Genomic DNA, 24,892 nt, shown 5'->3' on the forward strand with positions numbered 1-24,892 from the left:
CAGTTCTCTGCTATTAAAATAACATTGACTAAATCTCAGAATTAGGTGATAACTCCTTTCCCTTTTCTGAACATTACCAAATGATAATTTTTAGAATTAAATAAAATATGAATCGAAGGTGCTGCAAGGATTTAGTGTATACAAATACATTTTTCATGATAGTTTATAGAACTTACATAGAAATAACAAGCTCTTTTAGTGACCATATACACTCAATATGTTTCTTTCTTATGATGAAAAATGATTTTATATTCATATACAGTGCAACTTTCATCACCTCCTAGTCAGAAAAGCTCTGCTGTCATTTCAAACCCACAACTAAGTATAACATAATAGGATCTATGATTTAAAACATTCAGGACCATATCCAGTCTTCTCAAAGTTCATGTGACTAGGAATTCAAAGAGCCCTTTGAAAAGAGAAACTTCAGTGGAAACAAGCTCAGAGCCACATAGTCATGTGTGGATGCCATCATGAGCTTATAGCTTTTATCTTGCTTTATTGCTGTATGTAGAGGCAGAACCATTTCAGATACAAAACAAAAGTAACTTGTGGGTTTGGTGATGGGTCAGGTTGATAGGAAATCCTTGCCATCACATAAAGACATATATTTGTGTACACACAGAATATACTCAAATATTTCTAGGATACAGAGTCTTTTGTATATTTTATTTCTAAAACTGACACTTTCTTAAATTAATAGTATGGTACAGTTCATTTGGTAGCATTTTTTTCTTAATCCTACACAAAATAATAATGAAAATAACAATTGATGGTGTCTTAGATTCAATGAAGTGTATTATATATAGATTAGAGTACATGAGAGCAGAAGGCACCTTAGCAATATTAAAACGACTCTCCAAGGAAATTGAAACTGAAGGGTCAATTAATTTGCTAAAGAGACAGATTTTGGTGACAGTCCAGAGATTAATTTTTCAAATACTTTCACCCATCTTATGTGAATCATTAGACCATAAACTCATAAACTCAATGTAAATCACTTTTTAAAAGACATTTCTTATGTAATATTTGATGCATGAAGCATAATGTTTATGTAAGTTATGAAGTATAATGAATTATTGTTGAGTATAAATGAACACATTTTAACTACACGCAAAATCTTGGATAATCTTAAAATATTAATGTTGAGAGAAATGAGTATAGCCCAAGCCTAGTTATCAAATGATGCCATTTTTCATAAATAAGTAAAATATTTGAAATTAAAATTTAGCCTGATTCATACAGTACCTTTTTAAAACCATTGCTCACCTCAGTGTTAATGTAGGAAAAAAGTATTCAAGAATTTTTTTCTTTAAATCCACATGTTAGGGATCCCTGGGTGGCGCAGCGGTTTGGCGCCTGCCTTTGGCCCAGGGCGCGATCCTGGGGACCCGGGATCGAATCCCACATCGGGCTCCCGGTGCATGGAGCCTGCTTCTCCCTCTGCCTGTGTCTCTGCCTCTCTCTCTCTCTCTCTGTGACTATCATAAATAAATAAAAAATTAAAAAAAAAAAAAAACTTAACAAAAAAAAAAATAAAATAAAATAAATCCACATGTTAGAGCCAAAAATTAAAAAGGCATGTTTTAATGGGAACTGGTTTAAAACAATTTGACTAGAGTGAGAGAACAGTTTGGAAAATTATTGTCTATGCTCAGTTTTGCCTCCAAATTTGGACTTTGAAACTTATTGTCAGTCTCAGAAAGAAATAAGCTGCACAGATAATTAAACATTTGCCTTGGGGGAATTATTTGCAGTTAATTAAAATCATACACTTTGGGTGTATACTTGCTTCACTGGTTATTAAATTTGAATTATATGTTAACTATCCAGGTTTCTCACTTGTCCATCAAATGTTGCTTGTGGCAGGTTCAAGAAACAGACTTTCTCATAATATTCCAAACTGCATTGTTTAAAACTATCTCCTAGTGTGGGGAAAGAGAGGGGTAAAAGGAGAAAGGAAAGAAAGTATGCTTTGAGACTCTGATTCAGCTCTGTTGGGTGTTACAATTCAATGGAGCAATGTGAACTCAGTAAGGGACCCATTTTTAGGTAACAGAAGTGGCAGCCTGCCATGCCCAGTTTGCTCCATGGCCATATGCATAGTAGATAAGCTCATGACTTTTAGATATCTTTGGATTACCACTCTTTTAGCTGCATAAAAAATATCCCCTAGATTGTAACCTGTATGAAGGCAGAGTCAATTAGTATTGACTCCCTAGCCTCAAGAAGTATCTAACATAGAGTTGTCCCTTAATAAATACTTTTGGAGGGAATAAAAGGCCCAATTTAAGTCTTCCTGCTGACCCACCCACATGCCCTTTATGATGGCTTTCTAAAGAGTCTACAGAAAGGCCTCAAACATCTAACAAGGAATCCTGCGTAGTCTTGCAACAGTCCATAGTCATTGAAATCTATTTGGCCATGTTATTTCCTGCAAGTATATCATATAACAAAAAAAAAAAAAGATGAACTTATGCTGATTTCACATTTAAATGTGCTATATGAGGGAGAGGATGAAATTGCACAAAACAGAAGGTTTGCATTCCCCTTTGCTATTGTTCTACTGGTAGTGTGCCTCAGGAAGATGAACTTAATTACAACTGGATATCAAAGCTCTACATCTGGCTTATTCAAGGACTCAAGGCTCCTGTATATGAACAATTGCAGTAATGGAAGCATTAAGAACATTAAAATTGATATTCCTTTAATCTCCCCTATTTTGCCTTCTTTTCATATCCTTTTGCACAATTCTCCAAAGACTTTCATTAATGCATAAAACCTGCTTACATTTTCTTCTTCGTTGCAAAAAGATGACCCAATCAAATTTGTATCATCCTACCTTTGTAAACTTTGTACAAGACCTCTTACGCAGTAACTTCAGGAACAGCTTATTTACTATGAAAATATCTAAGTATTTTAATGGTATTTTAAAAAATAAATAAATTCCATCTCCCAAAGATAGATATATCATGACAGTGTTGGAAGCTGTTCTATTTCCCAGTTAAAAATACTGACTAGATGTTTTGCTTATTTTTTGTGGCAGATTCTGCAAAGGACAAGAATATCACAGAAGACAATGAAGTAACAGATCATTCTGGATGTGACCAAGATCATCCTAATGGTAAGTTGCAAGGTCCTTTTTTAATTTTTTTTCTGCTGAGAAATATTACATTTAAAAAACAGATTTTAGTTTTTCTGGGAAAAATGGAATATGGTAATATTTTATTTTTATGAATATCAAGTGATTTGTAGCTGCCAAGTTTAGAAAGGAAATTTGCTCTCCGCTATCCTCATCATTCACTATTTTTGTACCAGGCTGACTTTATTATTGTTACCTGCCTAAACTCTATAGGCATCAGATTTGCAACTACAGAAATGAAGAAATGATAACAATGAGAAAAATGTGACACATATAGACAATACATCTAGGTGATTAAATCTACATATCCATGGAATACCAAGAAGAGAGGCTAGAACAAACAAAAATGAAAACAATCTTTAGAAAAATAACAGAAAAAAGTTTTCCTAATGTAAACCAGTTCCTCCACCCAAAACACAAGAGTATACATACTTATTTATGGACAAAGATACTGAAAACTCAAATAGGAACAGAAATCTACAAAACCTCATGGAATTTCTGAACATCAGTGATAATGAAAGGCTTTGAAAGCACATAAGAAAATCAAAATCAGGTTACAAACAAAATCACCAAAATCAGATTAGCCTTGCCTTTCTTCTTCCACAATTCTAAACACTAGATGAAATGGATGAACATTTCCATTGCTCTAAAGTACACAGTTTCTATATTTAGTGAAGTTGTTACTACTCATGCATGAAGTCAAGACTAACATTTTCTCAGGAATTCATAGATTAAGAAAATATGCCACCCAAGTATCCTTCCTGTGAGTAAACTAACAGAAATCCTGTGCAAAACCAATAAATATAGAAAGGAAGGAAAAAGTTAAGACTGAGAAAGTCACACTTGGAAAGAAGTATGTGATAAGAGACTCATTAAATGTATGAAAATGTTGAAATAATTGCTTCCAAATTAGGATCAGAATACCTTAATTAAATGTACGTTTTTATCTTTGAAAATTACAGTATATGTTGCTTTAAAATGAGAAGGAAAAAGGAGAGACTTCTACTTTCAGGAATGAAAGTCTAAATAACTTAGACCATTACTCTCCCTGAAGATAACTAGACAAACTACACCAAAAACAAAAAGGTATGGAGTCTGTTTAAAGGCACCAGAGAACTAACAGGATAGTGAAAAATTGTCAGGCTAGGTTCTGGGAGAAAATAGATATCCAGAGATGTGAGTTCAGAACTTTTTTTTTTTTCTTGGTCATTTGCTGATTCTGCAAAAGGTATCCAGAGTCCTATTGCTGAAAAGGGCAAGGGCCCACAGTAAACCCCCTGGTTTCTTTGTTGAAACCCTAAAGATATGTATCCTAGCAGAAAGAATCAAGCAGCAGGAGACCAACTTTCTGAAAGACTGATGCCCATCTTTGAATCATCTCAATCCTCAAAATAAATGAAGACCAACCCAGATTACTATTCCCCATAGGCACCTGAGAAAAACCAATGTAAAACCATTTACAAAAACGAGTTCTTAGCCACAATTTCCAGCATGTCTAGCACATACACACACACACACACAAAATCCAGAAAAAATGAAACATGGTAACATAAAAAAAAAGTCAAGAGAAACATGCCCAGAGCACCCGGGTGGCTCAATTGATTAAGCATCCACCCCAGGTTGGGTTCTGCCATTCCCCCTGCTTGTGCTCTCTCACTCTCACTCTAAATAAATAAATAAATAAATAAAATCTTTTTTAAAAAAGAAATAGGCCCATTTGGGCTGAAAGTATTACAGTTAAAACATAAAGTATAAAATAATTTTCCTGCTGTTAATAGGAGGATAAAGATGGCATTGAAAAAATTAGCTGAGAAGTGGAAATTCAAAACAAAGCATCATAAAAGAAAAAGAAAAGAAAGTCTAGAAGTGAAAGATACAATAATTGAAATGAAGAATGCAATGAATAGATTCATGGTTTAAATGCATATTACACACAGATGAAAGAGAATTTGTGCACTAGAAGTTAGGTCAGAAGAATATATCCAAAATAAAAGTAGTAGAGAAAAAAAAGGAATGATAAACACTAAAGAAAGGGAACAAATATAGAGGATAAATGGTAACTCAATTGGAATCCCAGACAGAAAGGAGTGAGGTAATTGAGCAGAAGCAATATTTCAGATAATTATGCTGAGAAATGACCTATACTGATGAAAGACATCAGATCACATCTTCCTAAAACCCTTTGAACTCTAAGCAAAATAAATCCACAAGTATGCCCATCACTGTACAACTGCTGAAAATCAAAGATAAACAGGACATCTAAAAAGAAATCCTTAAACAATTAGACTGATATCTGACTTTAATAGATACAATAGAAATAAGACAATATAGCATAATAATAGCCAACCAAGAATTCTAAGCCAAAAAAAAGTGTGTTTCAAAAATAACTTTAATCAAGCAAATTTCAGGCCAAAAAAAGAAAAGTTCACCAACAGAGAATTTTGGTGTTCTTCAGGTAGGAGGGTATTGATACCAGATGGAAGGAAAAAGATGAAGGAAAAGAAAAAAAAGCAAGGTAAATGGTAATTATTTGATAAGTCTAAATGAGTACTGATGATACCAATTCTTGACAAGGAGCAGGAAAGTATGACATATAAGAGAAGAGAAATCAATTAATACAAATCAATTCAGAAATGGTACAGATTGTGTAATTAATGTGAAAGGCCATGTTAAAAGTTATTATAATCATATTCCATATCTTCTGAAAGCTAAAAGGAATATTGTCCATGTTAATTAGAGACATTAAAGGTATAAAATGATACAAATTGAATTTCTAGAGATGAAATACTAAATGTCTGAGATGAAAATTACACCTGATGAGAATAATGGCAGATTAGTCACTGAAGAAGAAAAGAGTGGTGAATTTGAAGAAGTAGCAATAGAAACCATCCAAATTGAAACACAAAGAGAATAAGTGATTGAAAACAAGAAAAATATAATCAGTGAGCTATGAAAGAACTATAAAGGTAATTGCAAGCCCAATATACATAAATCGAAATATCTGAAGGCAAAGCATGGAAAAGGAAGACAAAAAATATTTGAAGTAAAAATGATTGAAATTTTCCAAAACTTCGGTGAAAACTGTGAATCCACATATCCAGTTCTATGAAGTTCTATGACCTCGGAGCACAAGAAACATAAATTATAACTAAGTACATCATCATCATCTTGTTCAACATCAGTGATAAACAGAAAAATTTCAAAAACAGAGGAAAAAAACAGGTACAGGGAAATAGATATAAAGAGGAAGAAGTCTCATTGGAACTACAACTAAAATTACAGGCTAAAACATGAATGACTCTTACAAGCATAATGTTAAATCAAAGAAGGTACAGAAGCATATATATTGTACAATATCTCATATCAAATTGAAAAAGCAGGAAAAGATAGTGATGCTATTTAGAAAGGCATACTTGAGTGGAAAAATAATAAAGGGAATCTAGGTAGTGATTACTCTGAGTTAAGGTGCTGATTAAATTTTGGTGATTAAGGAGGAGGTTCTGATTGGCCCATGGTCCAGTCCTCTGGACTGGATGGATACATAGTTTCTATAACTATAAGAAAGTATAGTTTCTCTATTTGCTTTTGGTTGTTTAACTGAACTCTCAATATTGTTCGTTCACTTTCCTATATTTTGTTACATTTTTAAAGATTAGTTAAAAGAAGAAGGAAGAAAGGAGGGAGAGAAAAAGGAAAGAAGTATCAATGCCAGAATTTATAAATCAGGATTATGGTGGGGAGTAGGGAGGGTTGCACAAAAGCTGATTTCCATAAAGGTAGTCAAAAAGTAAAAATCGTGTTCTGCTACAGATTCTGACAATATAAGTTAGGGTTAAGAATACCTTTGAAAAATTTAATGATAATCACAAATAGAATTAAATCACAATAGAATTAAGGGAAGATACTCTCTCAATTTCCTGGTATGTTTCATACCAAAAATGAGTATTTTCAATAATGGAAATAATTTTAAAAAGTAAGTAGCAGTGTAACAAAAGCACAATATATCAAATAAGACAACAGAAACACAGGCAAGTAGTTATGAAAGAAAGGTAATTAGGTTAATTTATTAAGTGTAAAAACCAGTTGGGTTGAATTAATTTTAAAAAATAGTAAAGGTTTAAAAAATATAAATTCAGGAAAGGTATATTTGGGAAATGAACATTAAAAGAAAGCATGAGAAACTACTTTAGAATCTATCCAGTTAGAATTCCAGCAAAAAGTCTTAAGCAAGAGGGGCATCTGGGTGGCTCAGTGGTTGAGCATCTGCCTTTGGCTCAGGTTGGGACCCCAGGTCCTGGGATCCAGTTCCTCATTGGGCTCTCCACAGGGAGCCTGCTTCTCCCCCTGCCTGTGTCTCTGCCTCTCTCTGTGTGTCTTTCATGAATAAATAAATAAATTCTTAAAAAAACAAACAGAGTCTGGAGCAAGAAAGATTTGGTCATTTTTATATCAGTAAAAATTTAATTCCCTGATTTAATATAATAATGATGGGTCTTTATATGGCAGATGATACAGTAAGAATAAAATCCAACTGGAAATGCAATGGGGAATTCACAGATATATTTTCAGTCAATGACAGAATAAATAGACTACAAAAATAAAGTGTCTTTGAAAAATGTGATTAACACTATAGTCCTACTGTAGGAATAGGGAAACAAGTCAATCCATGAAATGGAATAAAGACTTTAGAAATGGACTAAAGTAGATCTGGGTTTTTAGCACATCTTCAGGCTGACATTTCAAAGACAGATGACTCCATAAATGGCATTAAGACAACTGCTTGGCCATTTGGAAGAATAACCTGAATCCCAATCTCATTCCTTATACTAACCTAAATTACAGGAAGAGCAAAGATGAAATGTAAAAATGAAACTAAAATTACCAGACTAAAAAAACAAAAGTGTGACTTTTAAAAAATTTTGAAATAAGAACTGCTTTTTGAACTGTAAACAAAAATGCACACATGATTGTATACATATGTTATAAAAAGGCATTCACACACACACACACACATATATATATATCTGCAATGTGTGTGCATGCATCAATATATGTCATAAGAAAGAGAAATGGCTAAATCTGAATATATGCATTTTGACATGATAAAGATTATAATCAAATTCTAAAGAAAAACTACTAGGAAAAGTACTCTCAGCCTAAATGACAAAGAATCAATTTTCTTAAAGTAAAAAAAAATCTTATAAATCAATAAAAAGAAAAAAAAAAACAAAAGGAAAATGGGTGAAGGACTCCATTATAATTTACAGAAGAAGAAATACAATCACAAAATGAAGAGATGGCGTATCTCTTTATTTCTTAAAGAAATGCAAATAAAACATGATTTCAGTTTTAATCAAACAAGTTTATGTAGGAGAATCAGTGGGAGTAAGGTATCCAATCAGGCTCACACACTATTGGTGGAAGAATGAAAGACATAACCACATCAGCAATTTTGACAAAATCTAATAAAAAGTAAAGTGTTCATACTATTAGCCTAGAATTATGCTTTAGGACTTTGTCTTAAAGTAACACCCACCAAGACTAGGGAGATGTGTATTTACAAAAATCTTCATCACAATACTATGTTTAATGGTAAGAAAAGAAGGAAATGTCAAAAATTTTGTACATACTATGGAATATACTGCATTTTTTTTAAGATTCCTATTTTATTTATTCATGAGAGGCACAGAGAGAGAAAGAGAGAGAGAGGCGGAGACACAAGCAGAAGAAGAAGCAGGCTCCATGCAGGAAGCCTGATGCAGGACTCGATCCCGGGTCTCCAGGATCATGCCCTGGGCTGAAGGCAGGCACCAAACCATTGAGCCAATAAAATTACTTCAGAAATTTTATTTTATTATTTTTTTAAGATGTTATTTATTTACTCATGAGAGACACAGAGAGAGAGGCAGAGACATAGGCATAGACAGAGGGAGAGGCAAGCTTCATACGGAGCCCAATGCAGGAAACCATCCCCAGACCCTGGGATCATGTCCTGAGCCAAAGGCAGATGCTCAATCACTGAGCCACTCAGGCATCCCTCTGAAGAAATTTTAATAACAGTGTAAGATTCTTGTAAAATTATGAGCTAAAAAAGCAAGAATCAGAGTGTAAATTCATTTTGATCCCAGGATATATGTGTATATTTCTGCATGTGTATATGTGTATTGAGCCACATACACAAAGACTCACTAACACATATAGAGATCCATATATATGTATACATACAAGATATATATCTACATACATGGGAATACACACATATATGCATGTACAAATGTATATCTGCATGCATCTGTATACACACATATGCATATGCAGATGTATATCTACATATATATGTGCACACAACAGAAAGATAGTTTACAATATTAACAGTGACAGTTATAAAATTATTATAGCTATAAATTATAGTTATAAAATTATTCATAGCTCTCAATAATTATATGTACTTTTCAGTGTTTCTAGAAGGAAACTACAATTCTTTTGCAACTGCAGGAAAAAATAATTTTAGAAATAATTTACATTAGGTAGTAAGTTTTTTGGGCCCCAGGAAAAAATGAAGGGTGTCTAGAAGATAATCAAATTCACACTAATCTGGGTTTAAGTTTTGCTCTTAAGCTGGGGTTATTTTTACACATGATAAACATAAAATTTTGAATATTAGCAGCAATCAAGTTTCAAGTTTAACAAAAGGATGCAATTTCCATTGTCTTTAAGACAAGCATTGAAGAAACAAAGTCTTTGTTCTCATGAAGATTTGAGCATATAGTAATCTGCGAACAATAAAACTATACTTTTGTTACTATTGTTCAGAACCAGTCCATTTACAGAGTGCAGTTAGGTTTATCCTCTCAAAATGTTTAGTTCCAGACTGATGGCCCTAGACCAATTTTTATGCAAATTATTTAAAGCATTAGCTTGAGCCAAACTTAATTACCAGGGCTCCAAGAAATAATCACGTGATCTATTTCTAAAGAAAAGTGAATGGATTTTTGGATTATCTGTTCTAATAGTCCCCTCCCATTAGCATGGATGATTGAGTTCACTATATAAAAATATATACATAAACTGTGGGACCCTTTATGTTCCTTTGTTTCCTCTGCCAGGAGGGATTAGGGCAGAGGACAGTGGGTGGAATTCAACTAGACTGAATGTGGAGAAGCAAACATAAAGCTTGCCTGCATGGGGTCAAGAAGCAAGATGAAACATGGAATGTCTGAGTGCACTGCAGAGAAAGACAGAAGGACTGGAGACCCCTGGAGTCATCATTAACACACAGCAGGCCTGGGTGCAGGGCAAGGAGCTCACATGTACCTCCTCTTTGTGTAATATGCCCAGTCCTGGCTTGCCTCAGGAATGAGAAAATATGATTATTCTTGTATTTCGAAGCTGTGCACTTCACTTCTCTCCCTGTTTTTTATTGACTTTATTTCAGAAAAATTAGAAAGAAGAAAATACATGTATTTCTATTTCAAGAAAAGATTGCTAAAATATGTAAAGTACACAGGTGAAAAGATCAAGAGTGGGGACAAGTGAAAAGGCAGAAGAGAGAAATACTCCAAAAGATCTTTGCAATGGCCTCTTATCCTCAAAGTGAAATGCCAGCCTTTACTAGTCAAAGAGAAAAATCCCTAGTATTCATCAAGAGCCTTAGGCTGCCACCACCACCAGCAGTCCCCCCAACAGCAGGTGCCGCAGGCCCTGTAGAATCGCTGTCTTCCTATCCCTGATTGAATTCCTGTGAAGATTTATCAAGTGGGGCGCTGGGAGTGGGGACACACAGGAACAGAGTGGCTGCTTCTATTCTCTGAATGCTCTACTCTTTGCCTTCATTATACGACAAAGCCAAATTGCAAATGATGAGTCAAAGTTCCCCGCAGTGACCCAAGAGTAGGTGTGGGGTCGGTTCCCTATCACCACAGTGATAGGGAATGAGGCTCACTCAAACAGTGAACGTCCTCTCTCAAAATCATCCACCCAATAAACAAACATTGGTGGTAACTAAAAACGTCACAAGGAGACAGAGCCTCATATCATTCCATAGATAGAGGGAATCTAAGTTATTATCCAGTTTTGCATCCTTAAAAGTAAATAGATAATGAACCTGAAGCCCAAAGAGGTTGTGATTTGCCTAAAACTTAAGTTCTTCCTTCAGGGTTCTTTGTAATAAATATAGTATATGGATATGCAGCCAAAGGCACTTACCTTGTTGCTAAAGGATGCAATAGAAAATAAGTTACAATCCCTAATTACTATTTGCAGACATTGATGCGTGCTGTAATGGACAGCCAGTTAATTAAACATTTATTGATCACTCATTAGTAGGTGCTGGGAGGGGAAATATCAATAAAGCACAGTTTCATAATGTTCATAGCCCAGTAAGAGAGACCAAGAGATACCACTACATTACAATGTGGTAAGGAGAATAATAAACAGATAAATGAGCAAAGGAATTCAATAAGCAAAAACATAAAAATGATTGATTCTGACTAGTGATTTGGAGGACGTCACAAAGAAAGATAAGTTGATGACTTAGTTTTGAAAGTTGAAGAGAATTTTATCAGATAGAAAGAGGGGAAATGGGGATATTTCAACCAGTGAGAATACACGTTAAGTGGACACAAGGGCAAGAAATAACATAAGGTGTTTAGAAAATGGTGAGTAGGTTGCGACATAGAAGAAAGGTAGGTGATTTGGCCAAAAGACAAAAAAAAAAAAAAAAAAAAGGAGAAGAAGAATAATATGCAAGAATAAAGAGCTACTCAACAGCTGAATTTCCCATGTTTTTTAGAGTTCAAGTACAATAGATATCAAGCCAAAGTAACTGGATTTAGCTAACCACAAACACCTTTTAGTTACAGTTTTTTCTTCTATGATATCACTGAAAGCATTTTTGTTTTCTACATTGTTTCATTATAATTATTAAATTAGATAATATGCATTTGTTGTAAAATATGAAATGCAGGTTAGCAAAATAAAAATTCTGTAAATTAAAATCCCACCTACCATCCAAAGATAATCAGTGTTAAATAGGAGATAAAGCCTTCCAGTTTTTGTCCCCACTAATCTAAATACATATAAAGGCATATGTGATGAGTCCATAGTTTCAAAAAATGAAATCATATTCTATGTTCTACAGTCCTTGAAAATCTCATAATATATTTTTAATGGTTGCTATCACATAAAAAAATAGTTGCTTAGACTTCCTCTAATCCATTAATTAGAAATTCTATTGCTATTTTCTGTCCTCTGTATATATCATCTTTTCATGTGTCATTTTTCTCCCTGACTTTTGCTTTCTTACTGAATTTTAATTCAAAACTTTGATTTCTGAAACATTAATTTATGAACAGCATTCATTAATTTATGAATAGCATTCATTCTCTCTTATGACATCCATTGTCCATGTTCATGCTGTTATTGTGTTTTTAGGCTTGTAGATTGTCTCAGTTTCCTCTTCAATCAATCCATCTTTTCATTTCCTTATTCATCAGTTCTCAGAGTTCGTTGCAAACACAAAAACACTGCTTTTGTTTTTCTGAATATATCTTTTTTAATAATAAATTTATTTTGTATTGGTATTCAATTTGCCAACGTACAGAATAACACCCAGTGCTCATCCCGTTGAATATATCTTTTACAAAAGTATTTTTCCCTTACTATAATTCCCCTCTTTTATTATGTTTCAGTTTTAAGTCCCCTGTTCATTAGGATAGCTAGGAATAGCTAACCAGGCAAGATGTTTGCCAGGAAATAAGTGGAAAAAATCCCCTTCACTTTCCATGTGCTACAATCCTTCTTTCCATCCAGCCATACTGGTATCTGTCCAGTATTTATCTAGGGTAAACTTGGAATGCAAAATCTGCGGCTCTAGTTTTATTGGAAATAGGATTTATTTCCTCCCATCTCACTCCTTGAAGTTGGATTTATAAACTTGGTTTTAAAATTTAGCACTTATCCTTGTCAAATTCCATCTTATTTCATTTAGTCTATTTGAGAGTGCCTCAGTGTTGATGTTGTTGTCCAATATATTGGCTATCTCTCTCAGTTTCCCGTGATCAAAAAGTCTGCTGAGATGTCTGGGTGGCTCAGTGGTTGAGCATCTGCCTTTGTCTCAGGATGTGATCCTGGGGTCTGGGGATAGAGTCCCACATTGGGCTCCTGCAGGGAGCCTGCTTCTCCCTCTGTATATGTCTCTGCCTCTGTCTCTCATGAAAGGATAAATAAAATCTTAAAAAATAAATAAGTAAATAAATAATAAAAATAAAAATCTGCTAAGTGAATTTTTCATAAATTTGGAATTCCGCTTCACATCTTTCTAGAAAGAACTTTATGCACATTTAATGCCTTTTTCCTTGCAACTATGCATTTTGAGGCCAAGTATTGTATCTATTTTATTTAAGACCTATTTCCAGCACCTGACATATCTGCCATTTAGTAGCACATAATACATTGTAGAATAAATGACCCATAGTGTAGTATCACCATTTTATATAGTACCCAAAGATGAAAAAAATGGGTGAAAGATTTTGCACAGCTTTCTTCTTCATATAAAAGAATTTTGTCATTAGTAGTATCATCAAATTGTCTAAAGGGTAAAAGGCACACATGGAATTCTCATACATTTCTGGTGGGAGTGCAAATTGGAACAAACTCTTCAGAATGCTGTTTTTCAGGATTTAGTAAAGCCAAATGTATGCATTGCTGATTACTTACCAATATCACTCCTGAGCTTATACCCAAGTGGTATGAATACATATATCTAGACATGCACAAGAATGTTTTTAAAGGTGTTCTTCATAATGGCTGCAAACAGAAAACAATGCAACATCCATAGGACATAATATATTTGGATAGTGGAATAGTATACATCAGTGAAAAAGAATTGACAATTGGTATACACAACAACTGGAATTAATCTCACAGAGAACATGTGAAAAAGCAAGCTACAAGAAAGCATATAGTGTAAGTTCTATTTCAAAAAAAAAACACGCAAAACTATTACCTTTTGTCTGTAGTGGGGTATCCATTGGTTCCAACAGAGCACCACTTGTGCTAGAAGTGTTCTTGTTCTGGGTGGTGATCACACAGGGAGATACTTGTATACGTATGTGAAAAGTCATCAAGCTATGTACTTACAACTTGTATGTTTTATATAAGCAAGATATACTTCAGCTTAAAAATTAAAAAACAAATAAAGACATTCCCAGGCAAAACAAAGAGGAAGAAAGAATCTGTAGTCAGATAAACCCAGTTGGAAATTTTGAAAGCAGATGGGGATCACAATACTTACTTTCAGAGCTAATGTGGTAATTAGAGATAATGTATGTGAAATGTCTAGGCCAAGTCTGGCATTTTTAATAGGATAAATAATTTGCAGATACACATATATGCTGTATGCCAGCACTTCTCAAGCTTTAATGCATATACAGATCACCTAGAAATATTGTTAAAATGCATAATCTGACTCTAGGTCTGAGATGAGGCTTGAACTCCTATATTTTTGAGAGAAGAATGGAAGTGAATGGAGTTTATCAGCAGGGGATCATCTTGATCAAATCCGTGTTTTAAAAGGCATTTCTGCTAGCAATTCACTGGATAGACTATAGGAGAAGACAGTAACAGATCCAAGAGAAAGAATGTATCCCTGAATGAGGAAAGGGGAAGAGGAAATGGAAAGTGGGAAAAGAGAAACATTTTGCAGAAGCGTCAAGACTTGGCATTGTATTGACTTTTAGGAGTGATGACGGTCATCAAAGACAGCCTGAGATATTTAGCTTCAATGATCAGACAGATAAATATACCTCTGTTGTAATTATTTTATCAGATCCTTTTGATTAAAATTGAGCTTGAAAGGAACGATGTCAAAAAAATTTCTTTTTGGGGTCATGCTAGCAGAGAATGAACCAAAGGGAAGCCATTTAGTGAGCAGCTTAAGAATAGTTGCATTAAAGAGGAAACTGTAATAAAGTGTTGCACAGTTAGCTTTGCTGGATAATCCTAAAAAAATAATCCTAAAAGTCCCATTGGCTTACAACAAAGGTGTGTTGTGTCTCTGGGTGGTTCTGCTCCATGTGTTTCATTCCAGGATGTAGATTGAAGTAGCATCCTCTCTTAGGATCAAGAAAGTTGGAGGAAAACATGCAATGGATCTTGAAGCTTCTGCTCAAATGTAGTACACATCATGTGTGTTGCTGTGCCATTTTGTAAACTAAGTCACCCTAATAGACCTGGTATTAGTCAGATGGGAACAAACACTTGTCCCATAGCGGCCTTTGCAGGTTACATGGTCACAGACATGGAAGTAGAATCCTCTTACGGGAAGAAGTAGGGACCAGTTGAAACAATAATGCAGTCTATCACAGGAATGTGCCCAACAGAGCCCAACCCCCTCTATATCCTCTTCAGGCCTATAACCAACTCTAAGCTATGGATTTTTCTAATTCAACAGTTCAATATTCTCAGCATAAAAAATATATTCTCAGTATAAAACCTTTCATTAAAATGAGGCAAATGGACAGATTTCAATTTCTTCTCTTAATGAGCACTTAAATATTCGAAACTGTACAGGGGAGGGGGAGAAGCCAGAGGGTGTGGGGAAAAAAAAACATTATTAATCAGCCTTGGAGTAATCAAGCGTTGACTGAATTCTCTCCTCACCTTTGCCATATTTAGTAGGTGTCTTAACAGAATAGTTGAGCTGTTAGGTGACCCAACCCCTGTGTGCTCATATTACTTAAGTTGTTCATGATCTTTTAATGGGACAATGAGAATACTAGTGTTTTAATTTTCTAGGAATCCTCAATACAGGAAATGTATATATCTTAAAGAGAAATTAGGTGTAGAATAGCCATACAGCCCAGGAATTATTTAAAATTTCAAAACTTCCAGGTTGTGCCCATCAGTGTTCAGTGCATTGATAAGCTAAACACCAGTTATACCAGTCAGTTCAAAGAAGAGATTTTTTTTTGCCTAATTACCTGGCTATTTCTCATAAAATAATTGACATAAATTTGATGATTGGCAAAACTGTCCACTTTGGTTTGAAACTGCTCTCTGCCCCTCCATGCATGATCAAAACACCGTTTCTGAATGTTTTGCTTTTTCAAACTAGGGATAAATCTACAGTCATGCATGTCTCATTTCTCTTTTTTTTCAATTGCTGTTCTTGACAGGACAAGAGCATGATTCAACAAAGAATGAAATAAAAATTGAGGCCGACTCCCAGAGCTCATATATGGAAACAGAAGGTATTGAAACCAGAATGCATTGTTATCAGAGAATGAGATGAAACTGTGAACCATGACTTCTGTCTGTCCTGCTGTTTGTGAGTGGTGTGCGTGTATGTTTTAGGCAATGATTACCAGATAATGGCAATAGTATTCTGCTTTATGTGCTTCTTAAAACTGGAAGGGGAAAAATTAAAAAAAAAAACACATTAACTTTCTCTGCTTTAGTCACTGTATTTTCTCAATGATTCCAATTAAAATATCCCTGAGTATCCTTCTGTCCCATTCTATTTAGAGCTTTCGCCAAACCAAGAAGATGCCACGACTGTGGAGCAACCAGAAGTGATCCCGCTAACAGATGACCAAGAAGACAAAGAAGGTGAAAAAGGTAGCATTGCTCTTAAATTAACCCATCAAGAATAAAGAGTTTCTTTGGATTTCTGCCTAGAATGCAACCATCAGTTATCATCTGGCAATAGTGATCTGTAAAGGGGGAAAATGAGCAGTTCTTTCATCCTGATCCTACTAGTGAGAGTAGAATAAAATCTAGAAGTAGCAAAAGAAGATACATTAACAGGTTTTTTTGTCCTTTCAAGAAGTTTGAAGATGTTTTTTATTATTCGTTTCAATTTAATTTAAAAATCATGAATACAAAAATCACAGTATTGAGAAAGCCTATAAGAAATTGAAATTATGGACTAGATGGATGAGAGTCTTAGAAAGTGTGAGATGGCTTTGAAACACAAAGATAAACCTTTCTGTATTGATTTCCTTCTGTCGTCTTTCATATGGTAGTGATTAAGGAAACAATTTATCTCAAATATACACATTATATGAACCTTCTAAATTGCAAATTTTGTCCACTAATACTGGGTTGCAGTAATATTGACTACTCTTAAAAAAGTAAGTGAGCATTATAATGATTTCTGAAGACACAGGAGGAATGAACACTTTGTAAATTTTAAAGCAGTATTTGGGCCATCAAATCAATATATTGGAGTAAAGACAGGCATCTTTTTAAAATATCTATTTTAAAAAACTATTATCAAAGAAATTTTATATTTATTGAAGAACTTGATGAACTCCATTTTAAATTATAAAGCAATCTCTTAAAAGAATCTCAAATATGAAATAAAAAATGAAATGATTTGTCTGGTATACCCATCATCAATCATGCTGCTCTTAAATAAATATGTGTTTGCAAAGCATTTGCAAAGTAACAACTTGACAGGCCTTGTTTATAGAACACAGTGATCAATTTTGGTTCCAAATTAAAAGGTAGACATGATCTCAATAGTAAAATCAGGTCAATAGTAACTACAGCTTCCAAATTATGAACTCTTCTTGGCAGGGGCATTGACACAGTTTAATTACTAAGCCCTGTTAGTGATTTCAACATCCTTGTTTTAAATTTCCACTGCATTGAGAGCACAATATCTTCTATCTCTTTGCTTCTAATAGCTTTTTCTCTATTGTAAATCCTAGTTCAGGTTCATGGCACCATGTTCCTGGCAGGTCAAGTAAATGGCATATAGGATATATTTCCTGTCTGATGACGTAACAGAGATTTTCTAGGACCCTTCCTTCAGACACCGATACATGTCACTGCGCTCTTCAGTTGTACTTCTCTAATGTAAAACACACAATGTCTTGCCTGCCTGTTTAATTTCTCTATAGTGGAAATTATTTACTTTGTGTATTGTGCCTCAAGACATGCCAGAGAGGAACATCAAATAACTGGTACATTTTCTTCTTTTTAACTTGACCTGCGAGGGAAAAACTAGCTTTCAGCACTCGCCGACACGCGTCCCTTCTTCCAGAGCTTCTCCAGCATCTAGCCTCCTCTAATTACTGGAGAATTAAATATCCGCTTGCCTCTCCCTTGCAGGGATGCTCATCCTCTATCGCACAGGGGGAATGGCACATGAGAAAGAAGTGAAGGCCAAAATCTGCTACTTGCTGATAGTGACTTTGAAGTTGGATTGCCTTTTTTGAAATGTGACTTTTCACTACAGGAGAGTAATAACCCGCCTGTGGCCTCAAATTAACAGTTTTCCCTACTCTTCTTTCTGGGAGACATTAACCTTGGCCCTGCCTCACCTGTTTGTGTTTACATTTGAAATAACTTAAAAATACTCCCCTTGTCATCTTGCTCCTTGCTTCAAAGTAAGAGTTAATAGCGAGCCTGCTACACATAAAGGAAAGTCAGGGAAGGAAAGTGGGGTAATGTAGATCCAGGACTCTGTGGAGTAGCTCTGCCCCACCTTGACAAGCTGGGTGGCCTTGGGCAAGTTATTCAAACTTGCAGTGCCTCAGTTCCCTCCTCTGTAAGATGGCAAAGACAAAATTACCTGCCACCTACCATTGTGGAGAAACTTTAATAAGTTGGCACATGTACAGAAATCACAATACCTGCACATAGAAAGCACTTGGTGTTTAGTATTTCTCATGCTTTGATAAATTATGACAGTCGAGAGAGTCCACGTGTGGAGTTTCTTAAGTCCCTTTGTGGTCCTTCCTAACTATTTTGAATTCATAAAAACTTTACATTCTCCCTTTCCTTCAGCGAAAAACATTGTTCTGCACTTTCCCTTTTCAGCACTGTCTCCTGCAGCCAGTTTTGGTATGTATATTCTTTTCTATAAAGATAGAACAATTAATGAAAGGTGAGGTGGGAGGCATTTCTCTCTATTCAGAAACTCCTTTTTCTGTGTCAAGATGTCAATCTTCTATTTGGGAAGTGCTGATCCAACCATAATTCCTATTTTTAAAAGAAGATGCCATTGATCTATTGGCAGATCCATGGGGTAAACATACTAAATAAATCAAATGAGAATAATTTTTTTTCGCTTTCTCTAGACTCATAGAGTTATTAGAATCTTGTTGGAAAACATTTGAGAATAAAGCTCCAGGTTTTGTGTATATTCAGTATCTCTTAATGGAAAGTTTTAAGATGTCTTAGAAATTACTCTTATCTGAAAACAGAAATAAATGAATATTCTATTATATTTGTCAGGATATCTTTATAGCTTTAGAAATATTGGTTGTGTTATTTTAGAATCCAAGGAGACAGAAAGTGGTTGCTTTCAAAAAAAATTTCAGACCAGGAAAAAATGTATAACCTTTTTTTCTCATTTTGTAGCATTCTATAAGATTAGAAAATGTAGATAATCTTCAGGATACATCTTCTATGGCTCCCAGGTGTATGAGCACAGATGTTGCAACATTAAGTTTTTAAGTTAGCTCTACCAAAATATGGGTTTTGAAAAGAAGAGAAAATATTCAGCAGAAGTTCATGCTGATAAAATTATACAATAGCACAATGGACATATCCCTGGGAGATCTGAAATACAAAAATTTCAACAGGCATAAAGTGAGGTTTCACATATGGCAGTTTTTCTCATAGAGCCACATTGCCTCCTTCTAAATGAGTCCAGTTTTATGCTTTCGCAGCAGGATCTGTAGCACATATGAAATCCAGTAAAATAGCACCATTTAGGCTGATAACCTAATAGGAAAGTAATGTTATAGGAGATCTCCTCTAAACAGGATCTCATGTTTTTAGCATACAATAAAAAGCCAGTTAAAACATTTTTCTGAAGATTTTTATTTCTAGTTGAATTTAGAAATATTTTACATAAAATCTTAACCATATTAAAATCATGTCATTATTATAATCAAATAATTTGCATGTATGATTTATTAGGAATATATTGGAATTTTTCTTCACATGTTCCATAGAAGGCATACATCCCAATTATTTTCCTTGTACCATTGATCAGTATAACATAAAGTAGTAATTCTTTATTTATCTGTGATTGAAATGTTACTAGAAACTTAAGACCTATGTTCTGGCCTAAGACTTTCTTGGGAAAAGATGGATGTAGATGGGGCATACAAGTAGAAGGTGAACTAAAGGTCACAAATTATAAGTTATCATGTTGGTAGGCTAGTTTTTTTTTTTGGCCTCTGACAAGCATGGTTTCTGGCTCTGGCTCTGTGGCTCCAGGCAGTTCTTTACCTTCTATGAATCCCAGTCTCTGGGATTGTACAATGCGGACTGTGAACTCAATAATGCAGTTTTACAAATTTTCACAGAAGGCCAGAGAACCGCACTCTTAATAAAACAAGGGGAGGTGACATGGGGGCCAATGGTCATCAATGCGCTGAGAAAGCCCAATTCAGAGGTCTTACTCAGTTTCACTTATTTCATTTTATTGATAAAAATGCAGAAGTGCCCTAGACCAGACAAAAACATCAGTTAAGTCAACCATATTTTATTTTGTGACTTAACCAGTTATTGGACAGCCAATTATTCCCCGAAGATACTTTCAATATGGCTGAAAAAAAATGCTTTTCAGCTCAAATTTGGTTTACACCCAAATTGTACTCAGAACCAGGCTGGCTTTCCATCACCATCATTCTTATCTATGTGGGAAACATCCTTTCTTGCAGCTCCTCTGGCTACTGTTTCATCTTTTGGGGAACACATAGTTAGTGAATCACTTTTTCTTCTGCTTCTACCAATCAAATCCAATAGGGATTCATTTTGTTTACAAAGCCACCATTGCACAGCCCTTGGTGTTTTCCACCATTTATGGGATTCTAACATCGCTGACAGAGCCTTTCCTCTCTCCTTGAAAAGCAGCCTAGATGCCAGCAATGTAGCAACACACAGCAGCCATGGCATTCAGCTTTTCCTCCTCCAACCTGTGATTTTTGCTCTAGAAAATCATAGTTCGGGCATGCTTTTGATTCAAACAAAATATTACATGAACTTGCATCTTGGGTAATTAACTTCCTGGAAGTCTATATTTTCAGAAAGTCTTTTTATCTCATCTTTTCAAATGAAGTAGACTTTCATAATGCTGTGCTTTTCACATTAATAGCACTACAGTTTAGTTTGGGTAGGGCCATTTCATGTTTAGGTAGTTTCTTCTGTTATTGGTCTTCTGTCCTAATCAGTATTTTGTAGTTGGAATTTGTCAACCAAAAATTTACTTTAGAATATAAGATAAATGCATAATGCTGGTCTATGTTAAGGTTTTATGAATATTTTTAAGTGTTTAATGAAATTCCTTGTATTGGTTAAATATACTGAACATAAAAATTATGACCTTTTAAGCTAAATTACTTCAGTTTTCTGCATATCTGTATGTAGGCAATATATATATATATATAGAATCAGCTCATTGAAATTTCACTGTATGACAAGTAAAGATACAATCTTTATATTTACATTGACATATGACTTTTTAAAATTCGTTTTTGGACTGCTAATCCTCTGTGTGTTTCTCCTTCAAATAAAAATGTACCTGACCTATAATTTTAAAGTTAAAAAACACAGAAGAAGGAATAGTATATTCATGTCTGCAATAGTAATTTTGGCTTCCACACTGTATATCTGCATGCATGTGCGTAAATTTAGATTCAGCATTGGCTCAGTAAGAAAGTATATATCATGCTTCTTGAATAATAACATTATAATATTATTGGCCAAATCTTCTAGCTTGCTGGGATCAGCTTATCTTTTAAGATTTAGAAGAATTTACCCCAAACCTCCATTTTACATGTAAGTGGGGGAAGAAACTTAAGGATATGTATAGGATCAAAACTTTTCAATATTAGTCCATCCTTATCCTACCTGGGGAATTTTCAGAGGCCGTCTCTTCTAATAAATCTCTAGCAGCCAGCTTTGTTTCTGGATCCACTTTGTCTTTTTGTATTTTCTCCCCTTCCTAACTCCCCAATTTCATTTCCAATTTGACTGCTGTAGCATGCTTAGGTTGTCTGGTCTGGCCCTGAGGCATATGGCAATGTGGCTTATCAATTTGCAAAGATGAAACAGACCTCTCCCTTAAGTAGAATTCTGTCTCCAGGTGTGGAACTTTTTATTCCTGTCAGCTCCGTTAGAGTTCTGCAACTCTCTGCACGGCATTAAGGAATTAAGAATTCCTTAATTCTTATCACATCTAATGAAAAGATTTTTACTTGCATCTAAGCATAATATTATTTTGCATACGTCCTTAACTATTTCAGACAATTAGTCTCCTCTAAAGATAGTGAGTAAATTGTGAACACTGGGTGACATATTCATTATATTTGCCTTCCTCTCCAAGATAGTAAATAATGTTAAATTGTCATTTTCAGAAAGATAAAATCATGAGTATCTTACAAATATAAAGTGGATACATGCAAAAGATTTTCTATAAATCATTAAATAACGAGGAAACTAGAAAGATATAAAACTGATTCAAAAGAAAATGTTAGATGTATTTATTTCCATAATGCACATGCAATCAGGAATGTGAATGTAGCCTCACATAGACACATACACACATAACATTCAGGGGTACTAAAATTTGAATGTCATATAGGACAATAAAATGTATTCCTTCTTCTCCACCAAACTGAATGCATTTGCACAGCTGCCAGCAAGTCTTATTTTCAATATTACAAGTTTTCTACAAGTTAACTTCTATCTCTACAGATGTGTACAATAGTCTAGTTGATAGAAAATTAATCAAAGGAATAACACCCAGTAGAATCAGATAGTTCCAGAGAGCATGCTGGACAACATCCAGCCTTCCACAGAAGGGATACCGAGGGAGCTCTTTTACCCATTGTCAAGTATTAGACAATTTTTCTTGGCAGTACACTGAAGGTAAAACTGTCATTTTTACCCTTTTTCCCATTTCACTGAATTTGCCAATGTTGGTTATATGATAGGTTTAACAGACAGTGATAAAGTACCAAAGCAGTGTTGGGTAGGATAGCAACCTCTAATTACATCTCTGAGACTGTCATTTATTTGTATCATTTTGTGCTAAGGGCTGCTATTTGCTATTCTACATATACCATAGATGAACATATACTGTGGATGTATGTATACTTTTAAGATGCTGCTTATCATTAAAATTTTTTTTAAATCTTGCCAATTAAAGTAAGATACATTTACTTATCATTTAGACATCTTATCTTATAACTATTGAAATAATTTATAATTATTTTATAACTATTAAAATAACTAGACATAGGGGCACCTGGGTGGCTCAGTCAGTTAAGCAGCTACCTTCAGCCTGGGTCGTGATCCTGGGGTCCTGGGATTGAGCCCCACATCTGTCGGGCTCCTGCTCAGCAGAGAATCTGCTTCTCCTTCCTCTGCCCTTTGCCCTTGCTTGTGCTCTCTCTCAAAATAAATAAAATCTTTAAAAAAAATAACTAGATGTAGAATTTTATCATCAATAACTAGAGAATACTTAAACATAGGAATGTATTAAATAAATTAGTTAAGATATTGCTAAAACTTCATCAGATTGAGTCTCCTGAATCACTTTCAATCAGAATGATCAGTATCTGTGTTGTTTCACAAATACTGTCCTCTGTGCTATTAAACACTTGATGGTTCAGACTTTAAGAGTATCCATAAAGAGGGAACCCTGGGTGGCGTAGCGGTTTAGCGCCTGCCTTTGGCCCAGGGCACGATCCTGGAGACCCGGGATCGAATCCCACGTCGGGCTCCCGGTGCATGGAGCCTGCTTCTCTCTCTGCTTGTGTCTCTGCCTCCCTCTCTCTCTCTCTCTCTCTCTCTCTCTCTGTGTATGTGTGTGACTATCATAAATAAATAAAAATTAAAAAAAAGAGTATCCATAAAGAAATTAAAAGGAACTGTGCTATTATTATTAAGATAGAGCTACCTTACTTTTTCACTTAGAGACTGTTGCTGAACACTTCTGATGAACTACTCCCTCAGCTCCTTCCCTGTTTCACTACTATTTCCAAGGATTTTCGTCTAAGTCATTGAAACCCATTCTACAAGTTTGGGTATTTTTGTTTTTGATGTTAGTGCCTGTATAGGATCAGTTAATTTCATCACAGTATCCCAGCCAACAAAAAATTAACAATTCTCTATTTCATAGATGTTAAGATATGGAAACAATGCACCTTAGTATTACAAAATGTATTTATTTCACTGTGCAAACAACACTAAGCCTAGGTAAGGAAAACTTAATTACTGGTGATATAATTAAGTAAAGTTAGTTTTTCCTTCTAACTCAAAAATCTGACTAGAAGTAGGATCCTTGCCAGCACATTCGTATATCGTTTCCTATTGCGTATCATATAACCGAGAGTGAGAAATTGTTCCATTCATTCAACAAATACTTATTAAGCACCTAATATTGACATATACAGCCAATCAGGACCATAGATGTATGACATTTATTTCACCCTGCTGGCGTTTGGTATAAGATTTGTATGGAATAGTGAAAAAAAAGCATAAGAAATATGATTTGTTTATATAAAAGTAAGCAAATAATATGCATTCTGGTTATATACAGTATAAACAAATTTTTCTTATATATATTTTTCTTATTTTGTGTGTTCATATATACCCATTGCATATAGATATTATTACTATGTATTATATACCTTACTTATATATAACATATAACACTGACTAGCTTGAACCCCAAGTAAGCTGCTTAAGCCTCCTGGAGCCTTAGTTTTCTCTTTAGTGAGA

At 34.7% G+C, this 24,892-nt stretch overlaps 1 protein-coding gene across 1 annotated transcript in view; it reads left to right on the top strand.

The window, feature by feature from the left end:
* MACROD2 (mono-ADP ribosylhydrolase 2) overlaps positions 1-24,892 on the top strand; it is a 1,896,077-nt gene that overhangs the window by 1,815,028 nt on the left and 56,157 nt on the right. Inside the window, exons 14-16 of the mRNA XM_055345329.1 lie at positions 3,047-3,124; positions 16,318-16,392; positions 16,667-16,759. Of these exons, the coding sequence (XP_055201304.1) occupies positions 3,047-3,124; positions 16,318-16,392; positions 16,667-16,759 (246 nt within the window). The remainder of the gene's footprint in view (positions 1-3,046; positions 3,125-16,317; positions 16,393-16,666; positions 16,760-24,892) is intronic.

Source organism: Nyctereutes procyonoides, unplaced genomic scaffold (genome assembly GCF_905146905.1).
Source record: "Nyctereutes procyonoides isolate TBG_1078 unplaced genomic scaffold, NYPRO_anot_genome, whole genome shotgun sequence".
In the NCBI taxonomy this organism is placed as follows: domain Eukaryota; kingdom Metazoa; phylum Chordata; class Mammalia; order Carnivora; family Canidae; genus Nyctereutes; species Nyctereutes procyonoides.